The 16,978-nt window shown below is 37.0% G+C and overlaps 3 protein-coding genes across 4 annotated transcripts in view; 2 read left to right on the forward strand and 1 right to left on the reverse strand.

The window, feature by feature from the left end:
* nudcd1 (NudC domain containing 1) overlaps nt 1-8,419 on the reverse strand; it is a 34,975-nt gene extending 26,556 nt beyond the window's left edge. Inside the window, 6 exon segments of the mRNA XM_034891615.1 lie at nt 1,079-1,267; nt 2,108-2,291; nt 4,023-4,208; nt 6,128-6,282; nt 8,172-8,340; nt 8,342-8,419. Coding sequence (XP_034747506.1) covers nt 1,079-1,267; nt 2,108-2,291; nt 4,023-4,208; nt 6,128-6,282; nt 8,172-8,340; nt 8,342-8,404 — 946 coding nt within the window. The 5' untranslated portion in view covers nt 8,405-8,419.
* A 28-nt stretch (nt 8,420-8,447) lies between these two features.
* On the forward strand, nt 8,448-10,896 carry LOC117956534 (transcription and mRNA export factor ENY2-2-like). Of its 2 annotated transcripts, XM_034891618.1 has the most exons (5): nt 8,448-8,697; nt 8,808-8,878; nt 9,165-9,235; nt 9,367-9,441; nt 10,635-10,896. In XM_034891618.1, the coding sequence occupies exons 2-5, from the start codon at nt 8,811-8,813 to the stop codon at nt 10,709-10,711; spliced, it is 291 nt and encodes a 96-aa protein (XP_034747509.1). In that variant the 5' UTR covers nt 8,448-8,697; nt 8,808-8,810; the 3' UTR covers nt 10,712-10,896. The 2 variants fall into 2 exon arrangements, with proteins under 2 accessions (XP_034747509.1, XP_034747508.1); XM_034891617.1 differs by having other exon boundaries at nt 8,624-8,878.
* A 3,655-nt stretch (nt 10,897-14,551) lies between these two features.
* Nucleotides 14,552-16,978, forward strand: part of LOC117957191 (fibrocystin-L-like) — a 76,605-nt gene continuing 74,178 nt past the window's right edge. Inside the window, exons 1-2 of the mRNA XM_034892786.1 lie at nt 14,552-14,626; nt 16,400-16,480. Of these exons, the coding sequence (XP_034748677.1) occupies nt 14,569-14,626; nt 16,400-16,480 (139 nt within the window). The 5' untranslated portion in view covers nt 14,552-14,568. The remainder of the gene's footprint in view (nt 14,627-16,399; nt 16,481-16,978) is intronic.

Here is a 16,978-nt window from a genome sequence, read left to right on the forward strand (position 1 = left end):
GTGCGTACAAGAAAGGTTTTGGTGGTGTGAAAAACCACCTCAATGATATGGTTATAGAAATTGTTTATTTGAAACACAAAAGTAAAGCTAAGTCAAGAATCTAACTTGAGTAACTACTCACAATAACTGATAAAAGATTTAGTCAATTTAGGAACAGTTTTGGACACTTGCTCATTTCTGTTTTTTTTGCAGTTTGATGAGAAGATTGACACCATTCTCATGTCTGTAGGTAAAATATAAAGCTACAGGCAAGAGGCAGTGAGCTTAGCTTAGCATATAGACTGAAAAAAAGAGGGAAACAGCTAGCTTGGCTCTGTCAAAAAGGTAACAACACAGGTAATAAACATCAAAAGGACAAGATACAATTTGATAGTGACCGGCTAATTTCTCTACCTTTGATCACACTATATACACCTTTGGCCTGACAAGCTGTTTCCCAATGTTCAAAGTCTTTACGCTAACCTAAATTAAGCTAAGCTTCCCCTGATCTCCTTTATATTTATTGCACAGACATAAGTAGTATCAATTTTCTTATCCAAGGCTCGGCAAGAAAGCAACTTTCCCAAAATGTCATTTTGACTGATTAAAATTAAACAAAAATGACAGTCATTTAACAAGTATGCAAAACAAATATTGTTTTGCATACTGTTCATGAATGTGTGTGAATGGTGAATGTTTCCTGTGCTAGGTAAAAGCGCTTTGAGTAGTCATTAAGACTAGAAAAGCGCTATATAAATACAGCATGTTTCATTTACAGAGAATTGTTCCCAAATCCTGTGACTCTAGATGAACTTTTGGCCTTTTTAGTTAATTGCTATGGCTTTATTTCCCGCAATCTCTGCTCTCATTAATCCAACCGCAGTAGGTCAGTAGTAGTTAGTAGGTCAATATTAATAGCAAGAAATGTGTCAGATAAACCTAATGTACATTACCTACCCAGCATCAACCACTATACAGACAAAGTTAGCATCTAGCTGGTAAAGGAAGTGAAGCATTAAGGAGCAACAAATAAATATCTCTTTCCAAGGAGTTGGTGGTGAGGTAGTGCTAAAAGGAGAGGGAATAACTTCTGACCCACCAGTCTTCTCCACCTCCATTGGCTCTGGGTCAGTTAGATCCACAGGACGCCCGTCCACATGTGTGAAGGCAAACGGTTTCTCCGAGGCCACCATTAACCCCTTCCCCTGTGGCTCCACCGCTGCATAGTGAGGCACCGACTTCCCCCTGAGGACCTTCCTCTTCTTCACTTCATACTTCTTCTCCTGACCTGCATGTGGAAACCAAATGATACATTATATAGTGACAAAGGTGTGTCTTCCATTGAACTCTGACACAGTAACAGGATAGTACATTTATTTTTGAGCTCATACCTACTACCAACGATACGTAATACTTCAAACATTCACCGAGCCGCTAGTAAACTCAGTGTCACGGTAAGGGAGAAGTCTTTCATGAGATTAGATTAAAGCATTTGTTGTTGTACACGTTTGCAAATAACAATTAGTCTTTAAGAATACTACATGAGCATATTGAGAATGTTAATACTGGGGATACCTTTTATTAAAATATATCGTATGACAACATTGATTTAGGAGACTCACATTCCCCTCTACAACAATATTTGATCAATTGTAGAGCAAGAGGAACGGTGAAGACAGGTCAAACATTGAGACACTAAACGAACAACCAAAGATAATTCTACAGCTGGCAGATATCAGATATTACTGCGGAAGGGAATCTCGAAAGCCGGCTTCGGTTTTTGTCTTCCCAATCTTTGAATCATTAGTCAGGGTCTTTCTTTCTCAGCAAGGGCAAAAAACTGTAATGAAAATTCTCTGTGCCAATGTTTGCTTTAGAATCTCATTTGGAGCACAATAATTAAACCGCGTGAATGGCAGACCATGACTACCTTCCTAGTATGCTTTAATTAACAAAGGATTTCTGTCATCTACTGGGTATGAATACTGTAAAAAATTAACATGAAAATTACATAACAAGCTTGACATTTAAATTCTAATTCAGACCTTATAATCTTTTACACGCTTGTCTTATTTCACTTCATGCTCAATTACTGAAATGATGATAGATAGGCCAGTACACCACCCACCATGTCCTGCAGCGTTGGCGACTGTGATCCACTCAAGAGACACTGAGTAACCACTCCCTTTAGTTTCCTGTGGGTCTTTCTGGATGCGGAGCAGCAGGACCTCCATGGTGTGTACTCCATCCTGGACATGTGAGATGCTGTGGAGGATGGTGAAAGGCTCCTCCATTTCTTCACTAAACAGTGGCTACAAGTAAAGAATCAATAAATACAATCAACATTTTACAAAGATAAATTTGATCGTGGGCAAAACCTGTTAGCTGGCATTATTGGTCATATGATCAATCTTTTTATACAAGTAAATGCCAGATGTGGTCATCTGTGACAGAGTAATAAAAAATTAATAGACAATCAACTCATATCAAGTGCACAAAAACACGGACTGGAGCTGGAACAACTGGTCATTATATCAACTGACATAAAATGAATCTTCAATCATTTCAACAACTGAAAAGTCATCCAATTAAATAATAATGCAAGAACAGTCATTAGTTTCAATTTGTCAAAGGTAAAGATTTGTTGCTTTATTCTGTTTTATATCATTTTGAAATAAGTATCTTTGGGTTTTTTGGGACAAAACAGAACAAAACATTTGAAAAAAATTTATTTCGATAATGACATTATAATGCCTTAACTATTAATTGATTCAAAACTCGACAGAGCAAGATATATTGTTAAAATACAAAAACAAGATTTAAATTTGAAATTTAAATTTTTAAATTTAAAGTTTGAACCCTTTATATTGAGCTTTTCTCATCAAGAAGGCGCTTCAGAGTTAAGAGCTAATAAAAGTGTGTCCAGTAAGTCGTTATAGACAAATATTGAAAGCTTAGTCTCCTTTATCACCGCTAACAAGATTTAACAATTTTACTCTATAGCTTTTATTTACTTTTTCAAATGCATCTATGTTTTTTTAAAGTCACATTTGTCATGTTGTCTTCAATTATCTTTGTAAGGAGCAAATATGTGGCAAAAATGTAGAAAGAGATTGACTTTTACATTTGGTCTCCCACTTTAAGTCAAACTTGGGTCAATTTAATTAGTGGTAGGTCTCTTTAAAAACTAAAGATATCGCTCAGCTGCGCATGCAAAATACATTTCCCCAAAAATCTGAAATCAAATCATTATACCTATTCAGTATTCATGCGATGCATCCACTGATGCACAAGATCACCTCTGCTTTACATTATCTGCTGACGGCGACTCTAGACTAGACTATAGCATTTAAATAGTAATGAGGAGCGCATCTTATTACCCCCTTAAAACCAACCCTTAACCAAATGTAAAATGTAAACCTTGCCAGTTTAGAAGTGTCAGTGCATCTGAAAATGAGACTTTAGAATAGCTTTGAATTCAATAACAAAAGGATTTATCCCTGCATCATCCTTTTAGGCTGTAACAGCTTTAATGAAGGCCACAGTATCAACTGGCTTTAAATGGTCTATAATGCACTTTGGTGATATTTGTCTTTATTGTATGAACAAAATGCTAATTCAAACTAGTATTTCTAAATCAGTGTCTAAAGCTGTCTGGTTGAAGAAGGTAATGTAATGCAGAGAAGCCCGAATGCATACAGATACCTGGTTAATGAGTCCATTTCTTACAGATATTTTCCCAATGCACCCTTCTCTACATTAGACACAACATTCAAAAATAAAATCTCTCTCACCCACCTCTCATATTTGCAAAGACAAAAATTTGAAAAGTATATTTTCTATTAAATCAATAGTCTCCACCCACCCACACCCACACAATGGATTAGTAATTGCCCTTTTAACTTCACATTGACTCCTAGATTACATTGCAACCAATACACTTAATATCCTATCAAAAGATTTCAAAATTATGGAAAACACAAAATATTTTGATATGCATTAGTGTATTACTTAAGAACAGTTAATCCAGAAGGTATACTAACTTCCCACTTTATAAGCGAACTGCCTCCCCTCTTGCCGGTTCGGAGAAGTTGCAGTTGGCCGGCACCATCAGAGAGTGCTGCCCAGGTCGCTGAGGTGAAGCTGAGGGACGCACAAAGACGATCCTCACACCGGCTGGAGTCAGGGCTTATACGGTACACTTCTCTTGGCTTACACAGGGCGGTGTCCTGGATTCACAACCAACGCTTCAGTCAGTATTACATGCACAAAAGATATTATTGTCTCTACATCAATCTGACCTACAGTATGTATAAATCATTCATATCTAAGGGGAGGAAAATTAGAATAAACTAACAATTATTTTCTTGATTTATCAAAAAAGATTATTCCTTTGGTCTATGACATGCAAAACATGCACTTCTTAAAACCCACGGTGACATCTTCAAACTGCTTGTTTTGTCTGAGCAGCAGTTAAAATCCAAAGATATCAATTTACTGTCATATATGACAAAGAAAAATGTGAGCCTTTTTGCTTGAAAAGTGACTCAGTTATAAAAACTGTTTTCAAAATTGCTTCAGCACTAGTGGGGAAGAAAAGAAATAGAATGGTACAAAATGCATTACACTAAAACTGAGGGAAAGATTGTTGAATGATGTAAAATGGGTATATCTGTTCTTCTCACTGCTACCAAACTTTCGAATTACATGATTTGAAAAGTCCAGTCATGACTCACAAAGACTCAGACAGACACTTAATAAGAGAAGGCTTTGAACTACAGGTCAATGATTTTATATTGAATAGGGCACTCTAATCCCATAAGAAAATTCAGATGAACTCAGATATAAGAACACAGCAAATAAATGATATCTGTAAGTTTTAGTAATAAAAGCCACAAGACGAAAACTTCAACATAGAAGCTTAATAAAACAACACATACACATCAAGGAGAGAAGAAGTTGGCAACTGTCATGATGCGGCCCATGTGACTTGGCTTTGCATGTGATTCAAAACTCACAGAGCCTTATTAGTAATAGAAAGATATTCCGGTACACAAGAGCTTCAATTACTCATTGCGTAAGGTAACAATGTTGCAAAAGGACTATGCAGCAGCTACCCTGTTGTTGCCATGGAGCGTGACACTGCGTATTATATCGCTATCTAATGCATGATGCACCTTTGAGATCATTTTCTCCAGTATCCGTGCTGGTAATGCCGTGAACAGAGAGTGAACCGCCATGTACAATGTGCCGAGGGACGATAATTATCATGTGATGATTGTAATTAGAATTTAAAAAACACATTTTCATAAAGAGTAATTTAATGATGCCACTGAAAGCCAGACATATTTCCTCACAGGATTACAGCCTGATGATCATCATTTAGGCCAGATCTGACATTAAAAAAAACACTGATGTGGGACCAATTATCTTTAATCATGGTCAATGATGTCTTAGACATAAAAGAAGTCTCTGCTAAAAAAAGGTCCTTGGGCTGATTTGATTCTCATCACAGCATCTTGGTTTTGGACAACAAACTTGTATCTGTAGGTTTGTACAAACCTGTAGTGTTGAGTCTCTAGTCTCAATTAGATGTTCAGTCTATAAAATGCCAGAGAACGGTGAGACATATTTATCAGTTTTCCAAAGCCCAAGATGACATCCTCAAATGTCTTGTTTGGTCCACAACTAAAAGATATTCCGTTCCAACAGACATACAAGGGCTTATCCCAAACTTTATCTTCTGTGCCGAGTCCCACAAAAGATGGAATAGAAACTTAACTTTTCTCCATTAATACTGGGACTCTCACTCCCACTCTAATGGTTTCTAATAATCTGAAGCAAGAGAACAGCAAGTTGTGAAACTGATAAGTTCCATTAATATCCCAGCTTGTTAAATGTTAGTATTGTGGAATCTGACATCATCTACACTGAGGCTCTTATTTCAGTGGTATTTAGTCACCATCTGGTCTGTCAGATGCATTAAAGCCTACTACCATTTTATTTGACATGAAGAATAAATATAATGGAATTTTTCTCATAGACATTGGTGGAGGGATATGTTTGCAACTAGGTAATGAATACAAACGTAAATAGCTACCACGAACGAGGCCTTTCAAGAAAAAAGCAGGAGGATTTAAAAGCTTACCAGGGTGACGGTGAGACTGAGAACCCTTCCTTTGCAGTCCACAAACAAAACACTGTCTTCATACCAAGGGTCTAGGTGGAGGTAATTGTACATGGCAAAAGCCCGCACATGTTCCAGGGTGTACTGAGTATCCTTCAATTTCACTTCCTCCACAGCTGCAGGATAGATGGAAAAAAAAAAAAGGTAAAAAAAAAAAAAATGTTTTCAATAACATACAAGTGAGATTACAGTTACTACTGTTTGCATTAAAACACAGAGTAGAGTACGTCCCCAAGGTTCACCTCTATCACCACTTCTGTTCATTCTAGCTGTTGAACCACTAGCAACAGCAGTTACATCTAGTAATCAAACCTGAATCTGAATCAGAATACTTTATTGATCCACAGAGGGAAATTTAGTTGCAACAGTCCGATTCAAGGTATATAAGAGAAAGTAATAATGAGTGTATAAAGTAACATAGCTACAATAAGAAATAAACAAAATGTTAAGTAGAAGTAGGTGAGAATAGGTTACAAGTAAGATTAGGTAAAAAGATTGTTTTCAAATGGATTTTGAATGAATGAATTTTATTCTTAAAACAATTAAAACACATCCATACCAGCCTTTTTGGATCTAATCGGCCTATTTGGCATTATCTCCAGATATAAAGTAAATGTGTCAAAATCACCACTAATGCTGCTTAGCAAGAATGAAAGACAATATGTAAATTAAAACCTATTTACTTTTACGATGTCATCAAATTTTACATGTTTGGGCATCAAAATAACACCTGATTTAGAAACAAAAGCACTAACAATCTATGAATATGCTCAGTTCATAAAACTATAGAGAGAGGGATGCCCTTACCTATGTCCATGATAAGGAGAATAAATATATTAGAAATGAACATGTTGCCGCCATTTATGTATTTATTTTAAAATATCCCTCTGGCACCACCTGCAGGAATGTTTAAGAATCTCACAGCACTCTTCAGGAAAAGTTTACGGAATAATGTAAGAAATGTCCTTGAATCTGCTTATCTCTGCTGTATCTTCCATTTGATACTGGAGGGCTGACATTTCTATAGTGGTACCATTAAGCAACACGATTGGGAACTATAATGAATGAATGAATGTTATATTTTTCTTCTGGAGATGCTCCGTCTTGGATGGACAAAGAGTCAGGTTCTTTTAAGGTACCATTGCATTTGTACCTGTATTCAGCCAAGTACTTAAGAACACATACTGCACATCCTAAGATCTTCTTTAAAGTGGTGACCTCTTTAAAGAAGGGATTCTAATGACTTTTGAAGAAATCTCTAATGATTTTCTTTTTTTTTAAATATCTCCAAGTGAGGAACTTTATTTCTTATCTCCAAAACCAATCAGTCGGTATTCCTGCAATCTCAACCTTAGAAGAAATTATAATAAACAATTGCAGTGAGAGGGGTTTGATTTCTTTGAACTTGCATCTGGTTCTAAAGTGTTGTTGAAAGTTGTATTTGCAATGAAAAATGTATAAAACGTTGTTAAAAAGGGATACAGTACACCTCTAAATCAACATACTATAAATCTCAGTGTCATTCCAACAATGTTGCAAGTCTTACACGTATACAGCTGGCAGATTGTTAGACTTTTTTGTATGACTAGACATGTCTAATCAGCAACAGAAAAAATGGGTTGAACGCCTCTTAATGACCATGATATGAGCATGTCAGAAAACCTTTACCTGTTTGCGCAAAACATTGTAAGGACTCTTAAAAGATGCAACAAGTTTGGGAACCACTGACCTGAAGTATAAATGGAGGCCCTTAACGTTAGCCACTTGGCTACAGCTAGAGATCCTTTCAGTTTTTCAAATTACTTGGCATATCAAAGTGACGTTTGCTATTCCTACTAAACTGCAAACTAAAATAACTACGCGTGTTACTTATGTTTGCTACAGCTAAGCAAGTTACTTATGTTTGCTACAGCTATAGAAGAAGTGATGAAGCAGAGCTTTCGTTGTGGTATCAGTGGCTATGCTAGCACACTTGCTAGCCGTAGTGTAAGTTAGTTTCTCTCACCAGCATCCAGCTCAATGTTGTACGTTGCTATGGCGTCCAGAGATAACCTGTAACTTTCGAAGTTAGGGTCCAACAACTCTCTGTTGACCTTCAAGGAATAATTCGACGAGGCCATGTCTTTTAAACGTGACAGGCTTGTCCACAAGTTGATGTGAAGCAAGAAGATGATTGTTGAAGAAGTCAGGCACGCGCTTCCTGTTTTGACGCACCCGGAGCCATTTCACAGCGGACATGATCTGCCCGGATTCTAATGGAAGTTGTTGCATTTCTTGTATTTCTTCTTCTTTTTCGAAGAGTTCTTGTTATTTATCCCACATCGTTTTTAAATAACTGTTAAATACTTTAAAACATGTAGTCGTCCTAACAAAAACGTATTCATGTGGAGTGGAGATAAAGTGAGCAATCTGACCCGGGTTATAGTACTGATGTTATCGGTCAGCGGAACCGATACGCCTTTTACCGTTTTTAGACGGTACGGTTATGTGAAGGGACTGGATGTTCACCAGCTGATCCATTTCGACAAAAAGTAACGTATCCCTGATATCTCGCGAAATAAAACGTGTTTTTTTCCACATTTACCTGCAATCGTTGAATCCAAACGGAAACTGCTAACGTTACCGTTTGTGTTTGAGACAGATCATGAGCAAAGACTCCCAGATGAGGGCTGCAATAAACCAAAAGCTGATAGAAATGGGGGAACGGGAGCGGTGAGTCAAGATATTCTCTAAAGTGATTTTGTTCAGGAACGATTTAAGAGACACTGTGGTTATGTATAAGTAAATTACAACTCCTTAATCAATTACAACTCCATAATTATGTAAATAATGTATCATAAAATTCCTTTAACTATGTAAATACGTACATATCCACACTCCTTATATTTCTACTCTGGTATTTATATAGTCTTGTCTTGCAACTGTAACACAAAATTTCCCTTCGGGGATCAATAAATATTTCTTATTCTGATCATGTAAACTACATTTGTGGCCGCAGGTTGAAGGAATTGCTCAGGGCTAAGCTGGTGGAGTGTGGATGGAAGGATCAGCTGAAAGCACAGTGCAAAGGTATTTTATTTGTGTCTGTGTGTGTGTGTGTGTGTGTGTGTGTGTGTGTGTGTGTGTGTGTGTGTGTGTGTGTGTAACGATACTTCTATGAAACTGGATCTGGATATGAAGTCATGAATTGTTTTGTGCAGATGTGATCAAAGAAAAGGGTCTGGAGCATGTCACAGTGGAGGACCTGGTCACAGAAGTCACACCAAAAGGCAGAGGTACAAATCTCCATATAAAAACAAACACAACAGCAGCAGTTTAAAGAGGTTCTGTGTGTAAAATCTGCTAAAGAAAAGGAGAAACCTTTGCTGGGTCAGTCAGTGAAAACTCCTGCTGTACAGTCAAACTTTGATTGAGTCCACATAACTTTTATTTCAAATCTAGTGGAGATCCAAATGTTTCTAAAGATATCACGTTTTGGGGCGAATATGGATGAAATAATGCTCAAGGCCTCTCAAATGTATTGATCCCACCCAGAGGAATTTAAGTGATTGGTAATGGAAGAGAAACTAAAAAAATATTTAAAATTAATTGTTTTAAAACAAAAATAAAAGCTACTAGATACAAAAGTCACCACTATTATTACTATACTACTACTTTATTGCAGGGTTCAAACTCTTCATTTTATAAGATTTAAATAAATACTGTCTATTCTCAGTTGTAAAATTCCAATGGATCCACACTTGGACAGTTTATATCTGGCATGTTTGTGAAAAGGAGAGTGCGCAAGACTAGCAGTACAGTACACACAAAATATCAAAGTGCTTTAAGATAGAACTTGCCATTTTAATCCAAAAAATGTTTTGGTTAAATTCAGTGAATGTTCCCTCATGTTCCGCTAGAAGTCCGTCCTGTGTTTGCACTGGAAAAAAGATGCCGTGTTCATACACAGCCCTGGCTCTGTTAATTGGGAAACAAACAAGCCACACAACACTATTCCATTCGTGCTCATTCACAGGACAGGGGAAGGCCATGGATGTATAACGAGAAAGGCAGTGAGAGCAAGAGGGACAGGAAATCTGGCAGATGCTAACATTGTAAAAGGAGCACTGACTGGAGGGGTGGATTTGTTTGGCTGTTGACTTCTAATATTAATAATATTTCTCCAGAATCGCAGACTCAACCTTTTTAAGTAAAAAGAGTACAATTTCACAAAAGATGCTAAAACTGTAAACTCTCACTTACACAGCATGCCAATTTCTTTCAATCAGAGCTTCACAGACACGAGAGCTACTCTGTAAACATACGCCGCAAATTCTTGACCCATGTTTTTATAGATGCTATCAAACATAAAATGTTGAGTTTCTCAATAGTAAGACAAGACAATACAATACAATAGTATTGCATTTAGTGATGTTAGTGATTCTTACTGAACCCTGGCATGTTGACACTTTGTTTCTCTCCTATGCAGCACTTGTACCAGACAGTGTGAAGAAAGAGCTCCTGCAGAGAATCAGAGCTTTTCTAGCTCAACACGCAACCTTGTGAATGAGGCGATTCCGGTCTAGACTTTTTTTTACTCACTGTAGATCCACAATTAAAATCCAAACTGTTCTCATTGTGAGCAATGCTGAAGTGTTATTTTTTATTTTGTATTGTGTGTTTTCATATTGATTTTAGTTTGTTATGCATCAGTTTTGGAAAAAAAAATAAAGACGTGCCTATTTTGGTCATCAGGGGTCCTGACTTGTTCTTTAATAATGCTTAAGACCTGTTTGACATGTAATAGATGTCCTTGTTCAAACCAAAAAATGCAGACTTTGTTCCCCATCATACCTTTCTGATAGCTCTCTTGAAAGCACGATGAGTGATTTGGATTTTTTAAAAGAAAGACAGTATGACAGTGCAGACAGTATGATTGAATGAATGTTATTGTCTACCATTGGTGCGTGGATATAGGGCTCTTTAGGGATGTTGTGTCTGAAATGGGAATGTGGTTAAGTATTTTCAGTGTTATTACAGAGTGCTTAATGGTGGCAAAATGTAGTTCCATAATGGAGAAGTTGAACATTTGTTAACTATGTATTTCTATTTCTATATTTCATCAGCAGCAAAGTGTTGTGTATTCTAATGTAGCCAATCAACAACTTCTAGAAATCATTCACTGCTTGTTTCATGAAGAGAAGAAAATCTAACTGGGGTCAAACACATCTTAGACACAAGCTCATGCTGCTGCATTCATGCAATTTGCCTTTTCAGGAATTGTATTTTTTATTGGTACTTTCTTCATTCAGAGGAAGTTGAGTCAGATGCATTAATGCTTACATCTTACATAACTGTCTAAAAGTCCAAAACAACATATCTTTTTTTTTTTCATGTTTCCACACTTCATGGAAAGAAATTGTAAGTTGAGAATGCAGTCCTTAGATAGTACTGACAGTGGTATTTATACTTGTAGACTGTTTTTAGTTTGGTGTGTGGGCAGTGTGAGAACTTGTGTCAGCAAACAGTAGGTCCCTGTGTGTGCTTGTTATGTATGATAGCTGAGTGCCTGGTTTTACCAACACATTACAACATTTAGTGGGAGATTGCTCTTGCAAAATACTGGTCTGCATGCCAATGAAAGAAATGGCCACTTGGTCGCATATTCGAAGGATTTTGACCCCAAATACTGATGTTTTAACATTAAAGGGTAACTATTGTTTTTTCATCCTGGACCCTATTTTCCTATGATTTTGTGTCTAAATGACTCACTGGGACAACAATCTTTAGCATTAGTCCATTATTAAGGTGTTCAGTGTATTCCATGAAACTAGCACCGCTGTTTATTTACAGTACATGGAGTCTGGTGGGTCTAGCAATTGCAATTTCACAGATGTTTTTATGTTTTAAAAAAGGGTCAACCTCCTTAGAAATCCTTTCCATAATGTTGTCAGACACTTAGAATATTAATCTTAGCCTGTCAGTGACAATGCAAGATAAATACAAGCAGGACAATTCCCCTATTACATCATAACTTGTTTCACCACTGCTGACTGCATCAATCTTGCTCAACACCAGACCAATTTTATACGGGACCAATTTCAAAGATTGTTGTTCCCATCATTCACCTAGACACAAAAACTTAGGAAAAAGGGTCCAAGTTGAAAAAACAGTAGTTACCCTTTAAGCTTTGCTATACCAAGTGTTTTATGCCTTACACCCACGCTACTCTTTCACCACTAATCTGACTCATATTCCCTTCGTATAAGGGGCGATTCTAGGATCAGAACTTCAGGGGGGCTCATCCCCTAATGGGAATGTGACATGTCGGATATTTCCTTGCAAAAGTGTTAACCCAAACTAAATTGACACAATGTACTAACATTTAGCAATTTTAGTTGCTCACATTTCAATTTGCTTTCTAATCTCCACCATGAAGTTACCAACTTCTTCTCTGGGTACAACTATTGTTACTTCACAACCGCACCCCTGCTCTCCCTCTGACAGATTAGATAGAGACTCAGCCAAAGGTGTCTGTCTGTGTGGCACAATCATCTCCTATTGGCCAGAACTATGTTTCTGTTAACCCTTTCTTTGACTGGGTTAGAGGTGCTTAGCATCGGCAACGGCGAAACAGGATATTAAACCTGTTTCAAGCCCTTTCAACCTGTTATTGTTTGTCCTTTGGGAATTACAATATTTGCTTTCTTGCTGAGGTGTTCAATGAGAAGCCCCTCTAAATCTCACAATTTAACATGTCGTCATCCTGTTTGTTTGACCTGCGCAAAATGCAGTATCCACATTTACTATTCTTACCGCTGTATTGAAAAAGATGCATAATAATTCGATTTGTTTTGGTCACTGATTACTCTAGAGTGCGAGGTGTAATGTTTGCCTTTGATTTTGACATATCAACTAAAGAGATTACTGAAAAACCACCAAACCTCATTACAAATGAGTAAAAGTCAATAGATAATATAAGGAAAATCTGTTGTTTTACTTTACTGGACCATCAGGTTTTCTGATACTGTAGAGGTTGATAATCAAACTCTAAATAAATAAAAGATTCCCCACATCCTTTAAATGGTTTATCACTCAGTATTTGTCAAGAGTCTCAATTTAATATTTGACCATATATGAATGATCTGAGCTAAAATAGCAGTTAAAGAAAGAATGATATAACGCCATTGTCTTCTTTACGTTATGTGTTGTGGGGACTGCTGTTGTTCTCTGGGATGTTAAGGGGAACAAAGGTAAACGGGTAACGAGCTTGGTGTGTACACAGTGACCAATTTTATTGTTTTAAATCGGGCTGTGTGGCCCGTGAACTAAAATTAGTTTGACACTGCTGTTATGTGTAATACACTGCTTTTTTTCTTTTCTATTTTTAGAAATCTAAGGGCCTCTTTTTATTGAATTGCATGTATAGATTTATTTTAATAAAATCCAACATCCCTGAAGTTTACCTGGTTTGTATCAAGTGCAAGGGGACATCAGCTATACAAAACCACAGCTTGAAAAATCATCAAGTTTGTTTCACAAGTGTGATGTTCTGTGGCAATGTTAAGACTTTCCAATTACTTTGACATGTATGTAACCTATGACTAACAGACCCACTTTGGGCTATTTTTAGTTTTCAGCTACTTACTATTCACTTCCATCAAAGTCTGGTTAAGATTCTCAAAAAGAACGAAGCTGTTAGTCATTCTACTTTTACTCGAGAAGCAGCTTTACCCTCTGACAGGAAATTGACAAATCTGTTTGTGTTTTTATTTCATCATGTAGACTGCGATGGCGTTGGCGGTTAATTGTATGGATCAGGCAGAAGGATAGATTTAGATCAGCAGACTCCTCCCAGTTTCAAGTGAGAGGCAGAACACTGAATATAATGAGTGAGTGGACAGGCATTGCCTCTATCTGTCTGTTGGCACCTGAACCTGAATCATATCAGCTGAAAGAGTCAATAGGTTTGTAGGCTACTAAGTTTTCAACAGTTGGGTTTTTTCATTATTTAATCACATTTTAATTAGAATATGTCTCTTTTCAACAATTCCTGGAAATGTTACAGATGTTAGTACATGTAATCACTATATGGCTAGTTCTACGAAAATAATAGATTTGCGTCTAATCTCAATGTGTGTTTAATGTTTCTTTTTTAAACTTTTTTTAATTCTTCGTGGTATGTGGATTTTTTTCAATCATTTAACAATTCCTTCAGATTTCACAATTTTATTTATTTAACAAAAGAGCTTGAAACATGGACAGTTCTGCGTTATGTGTAATTTCTTAAAAACTTCACAGACAGTATAGGCTACTCAAATAGCAATTTTGTTGTTAAATATTTTACCGTTTTCAAACAGCAAGCTACACCATCACAACAGACTGCAGGTGAAGCAGCAGGGGAGTCTGGGAAAATCTCCAGGATGGAGTCCCTGATTAAACCGGCGGCTCTCCTCCTCGCACTTTGGTGCTGCTGCTGCAGTAAGTAGACAGTTAAAAAGTATAATAATAAGTTTATCTAATAAATCTAATAATAAATTAATAACGTTATCTAATCTGCATTCTTAATAGACTTTCTGTTCGAGGTGTAGATGTGAGTTTTTTTAAATGCGGAAATTGCACACTTTTCCTTACAAATCATCTCTAGCCCAATGCTCAGGGGAGCTTATAGGCTATCCAGAGATGGGAATGGGACAACCTTTAGAGAACGTTTAGAGAACGTTTAGAGAACGTTTAGAGAACGTTGCCCCAACGCAAGGATAACGTTAGGGGAACGTTCGCTAAAGGTTGCAACCATAGACTGCATATCTATAGAAATATACATGTATATACATGTATATATATATATTACGTTCCTACAACTTTAAGAAAACTTTCCGATTAACCAACACACAACCCAACCTAACCTTTAGGGAGCGTTCCCGCAACCAAAGAAGAACGTTCTGGGAACCAAAAATTGTTAGCTGGGAAATACTTCGCTACTGTAGCCTACTCAGTAGATGTTTTTGATATTTTTACTTTACTATCCTTACATTTTAACACAAAAAACGGTACTTTCTACTCCTTACATTTTACAAAATCGGCTCGTTTAGTTTTGTACAAGAAGTCGTCTATCAGATGTGATTGAGTGCATGTCAGAGATTAGCGTGGTCACGCGCCATCCACCGCGATCGGGCGCGCACGCCACATGCAGAGTTCTTTGGCCACACTGAGAAAAAAGTGAGAGAAAAGAAAAAGAGATGTCCCGTCGGCGGATAAACAGCTGAGATTGTGTGTGTTACGTGCGTCTTTGAGAACTGTAAGTCGTAGAATTTATTGTATATCAGTTCATTTAAGCCTGCTGTTGTATCGGTCTATAGTTCTGGCAAATTTTAAGTAAGTTAGCTAGCTTGTGATTTTCTCCATCTGTTAGCTAGTTAGGTATTGCACGAGAGCGTCAGAAGGTCCGTGTTTTGACAGACACTCCTGGGGTGAAGTTGGAAACCAGAATCAACTTCAAATGCAGTCCTAATCTAGTCCTCACTAACACGTTTCGAATAATTTCACTGGAGTTATTGTTCGCGTCATCATTACCATATTCAATCTAATTGGATGGGACTATACTATACGTTGCACTTGATGCACCACTAAAACAAATCGACAGATTCGGGGGCCTTCTACATTCATTTGCGACAGATCAGTGCAGCTTGATTCATATTTAATCCTTTATTTTCTTTACATAAGTCATATCTGAGCCCACACACATATACATTTAGATTCCTTTAAATGTTAAGGGGAAGATTAAAAAAGAGAAACTGGATCTGTGAATTCTCACAGAATTAACTGCATTCGTATCTTGCTGCTCAGTCAGAATCGTGTTAACCTGGAGTCCCAGTCTCTGTCACAATAATCATATACGTGATGTTTTAGGGCAGACATCCATTTAAATTGTAGCCAATGGCATATAAAGAGCATGTTTTCATGTCCACTGTAGTTCCTCAGCGTGCTCTCTATTAAAATTTGTGTGGTCCAGGTAGCTTTGCATAAAAAATAGTTGTCATTCGCAAGGCTACTTTTACTTTCATACTTTAAGTAAATTTCCAAGCCTGTACTTTGTTACTTTTACATCTACTTCTACTACTTCTACTTCTCTACCAGGGTATTTTTAACACGTATCTGTGCTTCTACTTAAATATGGGAAGTGAGTACTTTTGCCGTCTCTGGCGATATCAATTTTTTCTTTAAAAGATCTAATATTAGTTATGTGTATTTCAGGTGCTCAACAACGTGTTGACTACGTATCGCCGCACTTAGGCAGCTCCAATGGAGCAACACGACTCACCATTACCGGAAACGGTAAGAGATTGAATCCTCAGATAAAGGTTATTGTTACAGATTTGTTAAAGGTAACGTTAAATCCAAAACAATTATGCTTAAATGTTAATATGGCCCATATTTATCTTTAAGAACTTTAAGAACATAGCTGGATTAAAAAAAGGTATGTTCACAGCATTAAAAACCGATTATGACACAATAATATTAGTTAAAATTGATCAAGGACTAATAGAATAATTTTGTTTGTACCATATACCATATACTTACACTGTTTAACTGAGGAGATGTGATTTAAAAAGTATTAGTTCCATTATTAGGTTGAAGTAGTTATAGTAGTTACAGTTTTGGATCATTTGTTCAATTCCTGATCTTAGACATGTGGGACTTCAGCTACATTTTCACCTGTGTTCATGATGCTAAATGTTTCCTTGTTTGTATGCGTATCTTTTCCCAGGTTTTGCCCAGGAGAAACAGTTCCAGCTGAATCCAAAAGATGACACATTTGGCAACCGTGTGACC

Source organism: Etheostoma cragini, chromosome 14, assembly GCF_013103735.1.
Source record: "Etheostoma cragini isolate CJK2018 chromosome 14, CSU_Ecrag_1.0, whole genome shotgun sequence".
In the NCBI taxonomy this organism is placed as follows: Eukaryota; Metazoa; Chordata; class Actinopteri; order Perciformes; family Percidae; genus Etheostoma; species Etheostoma cragini.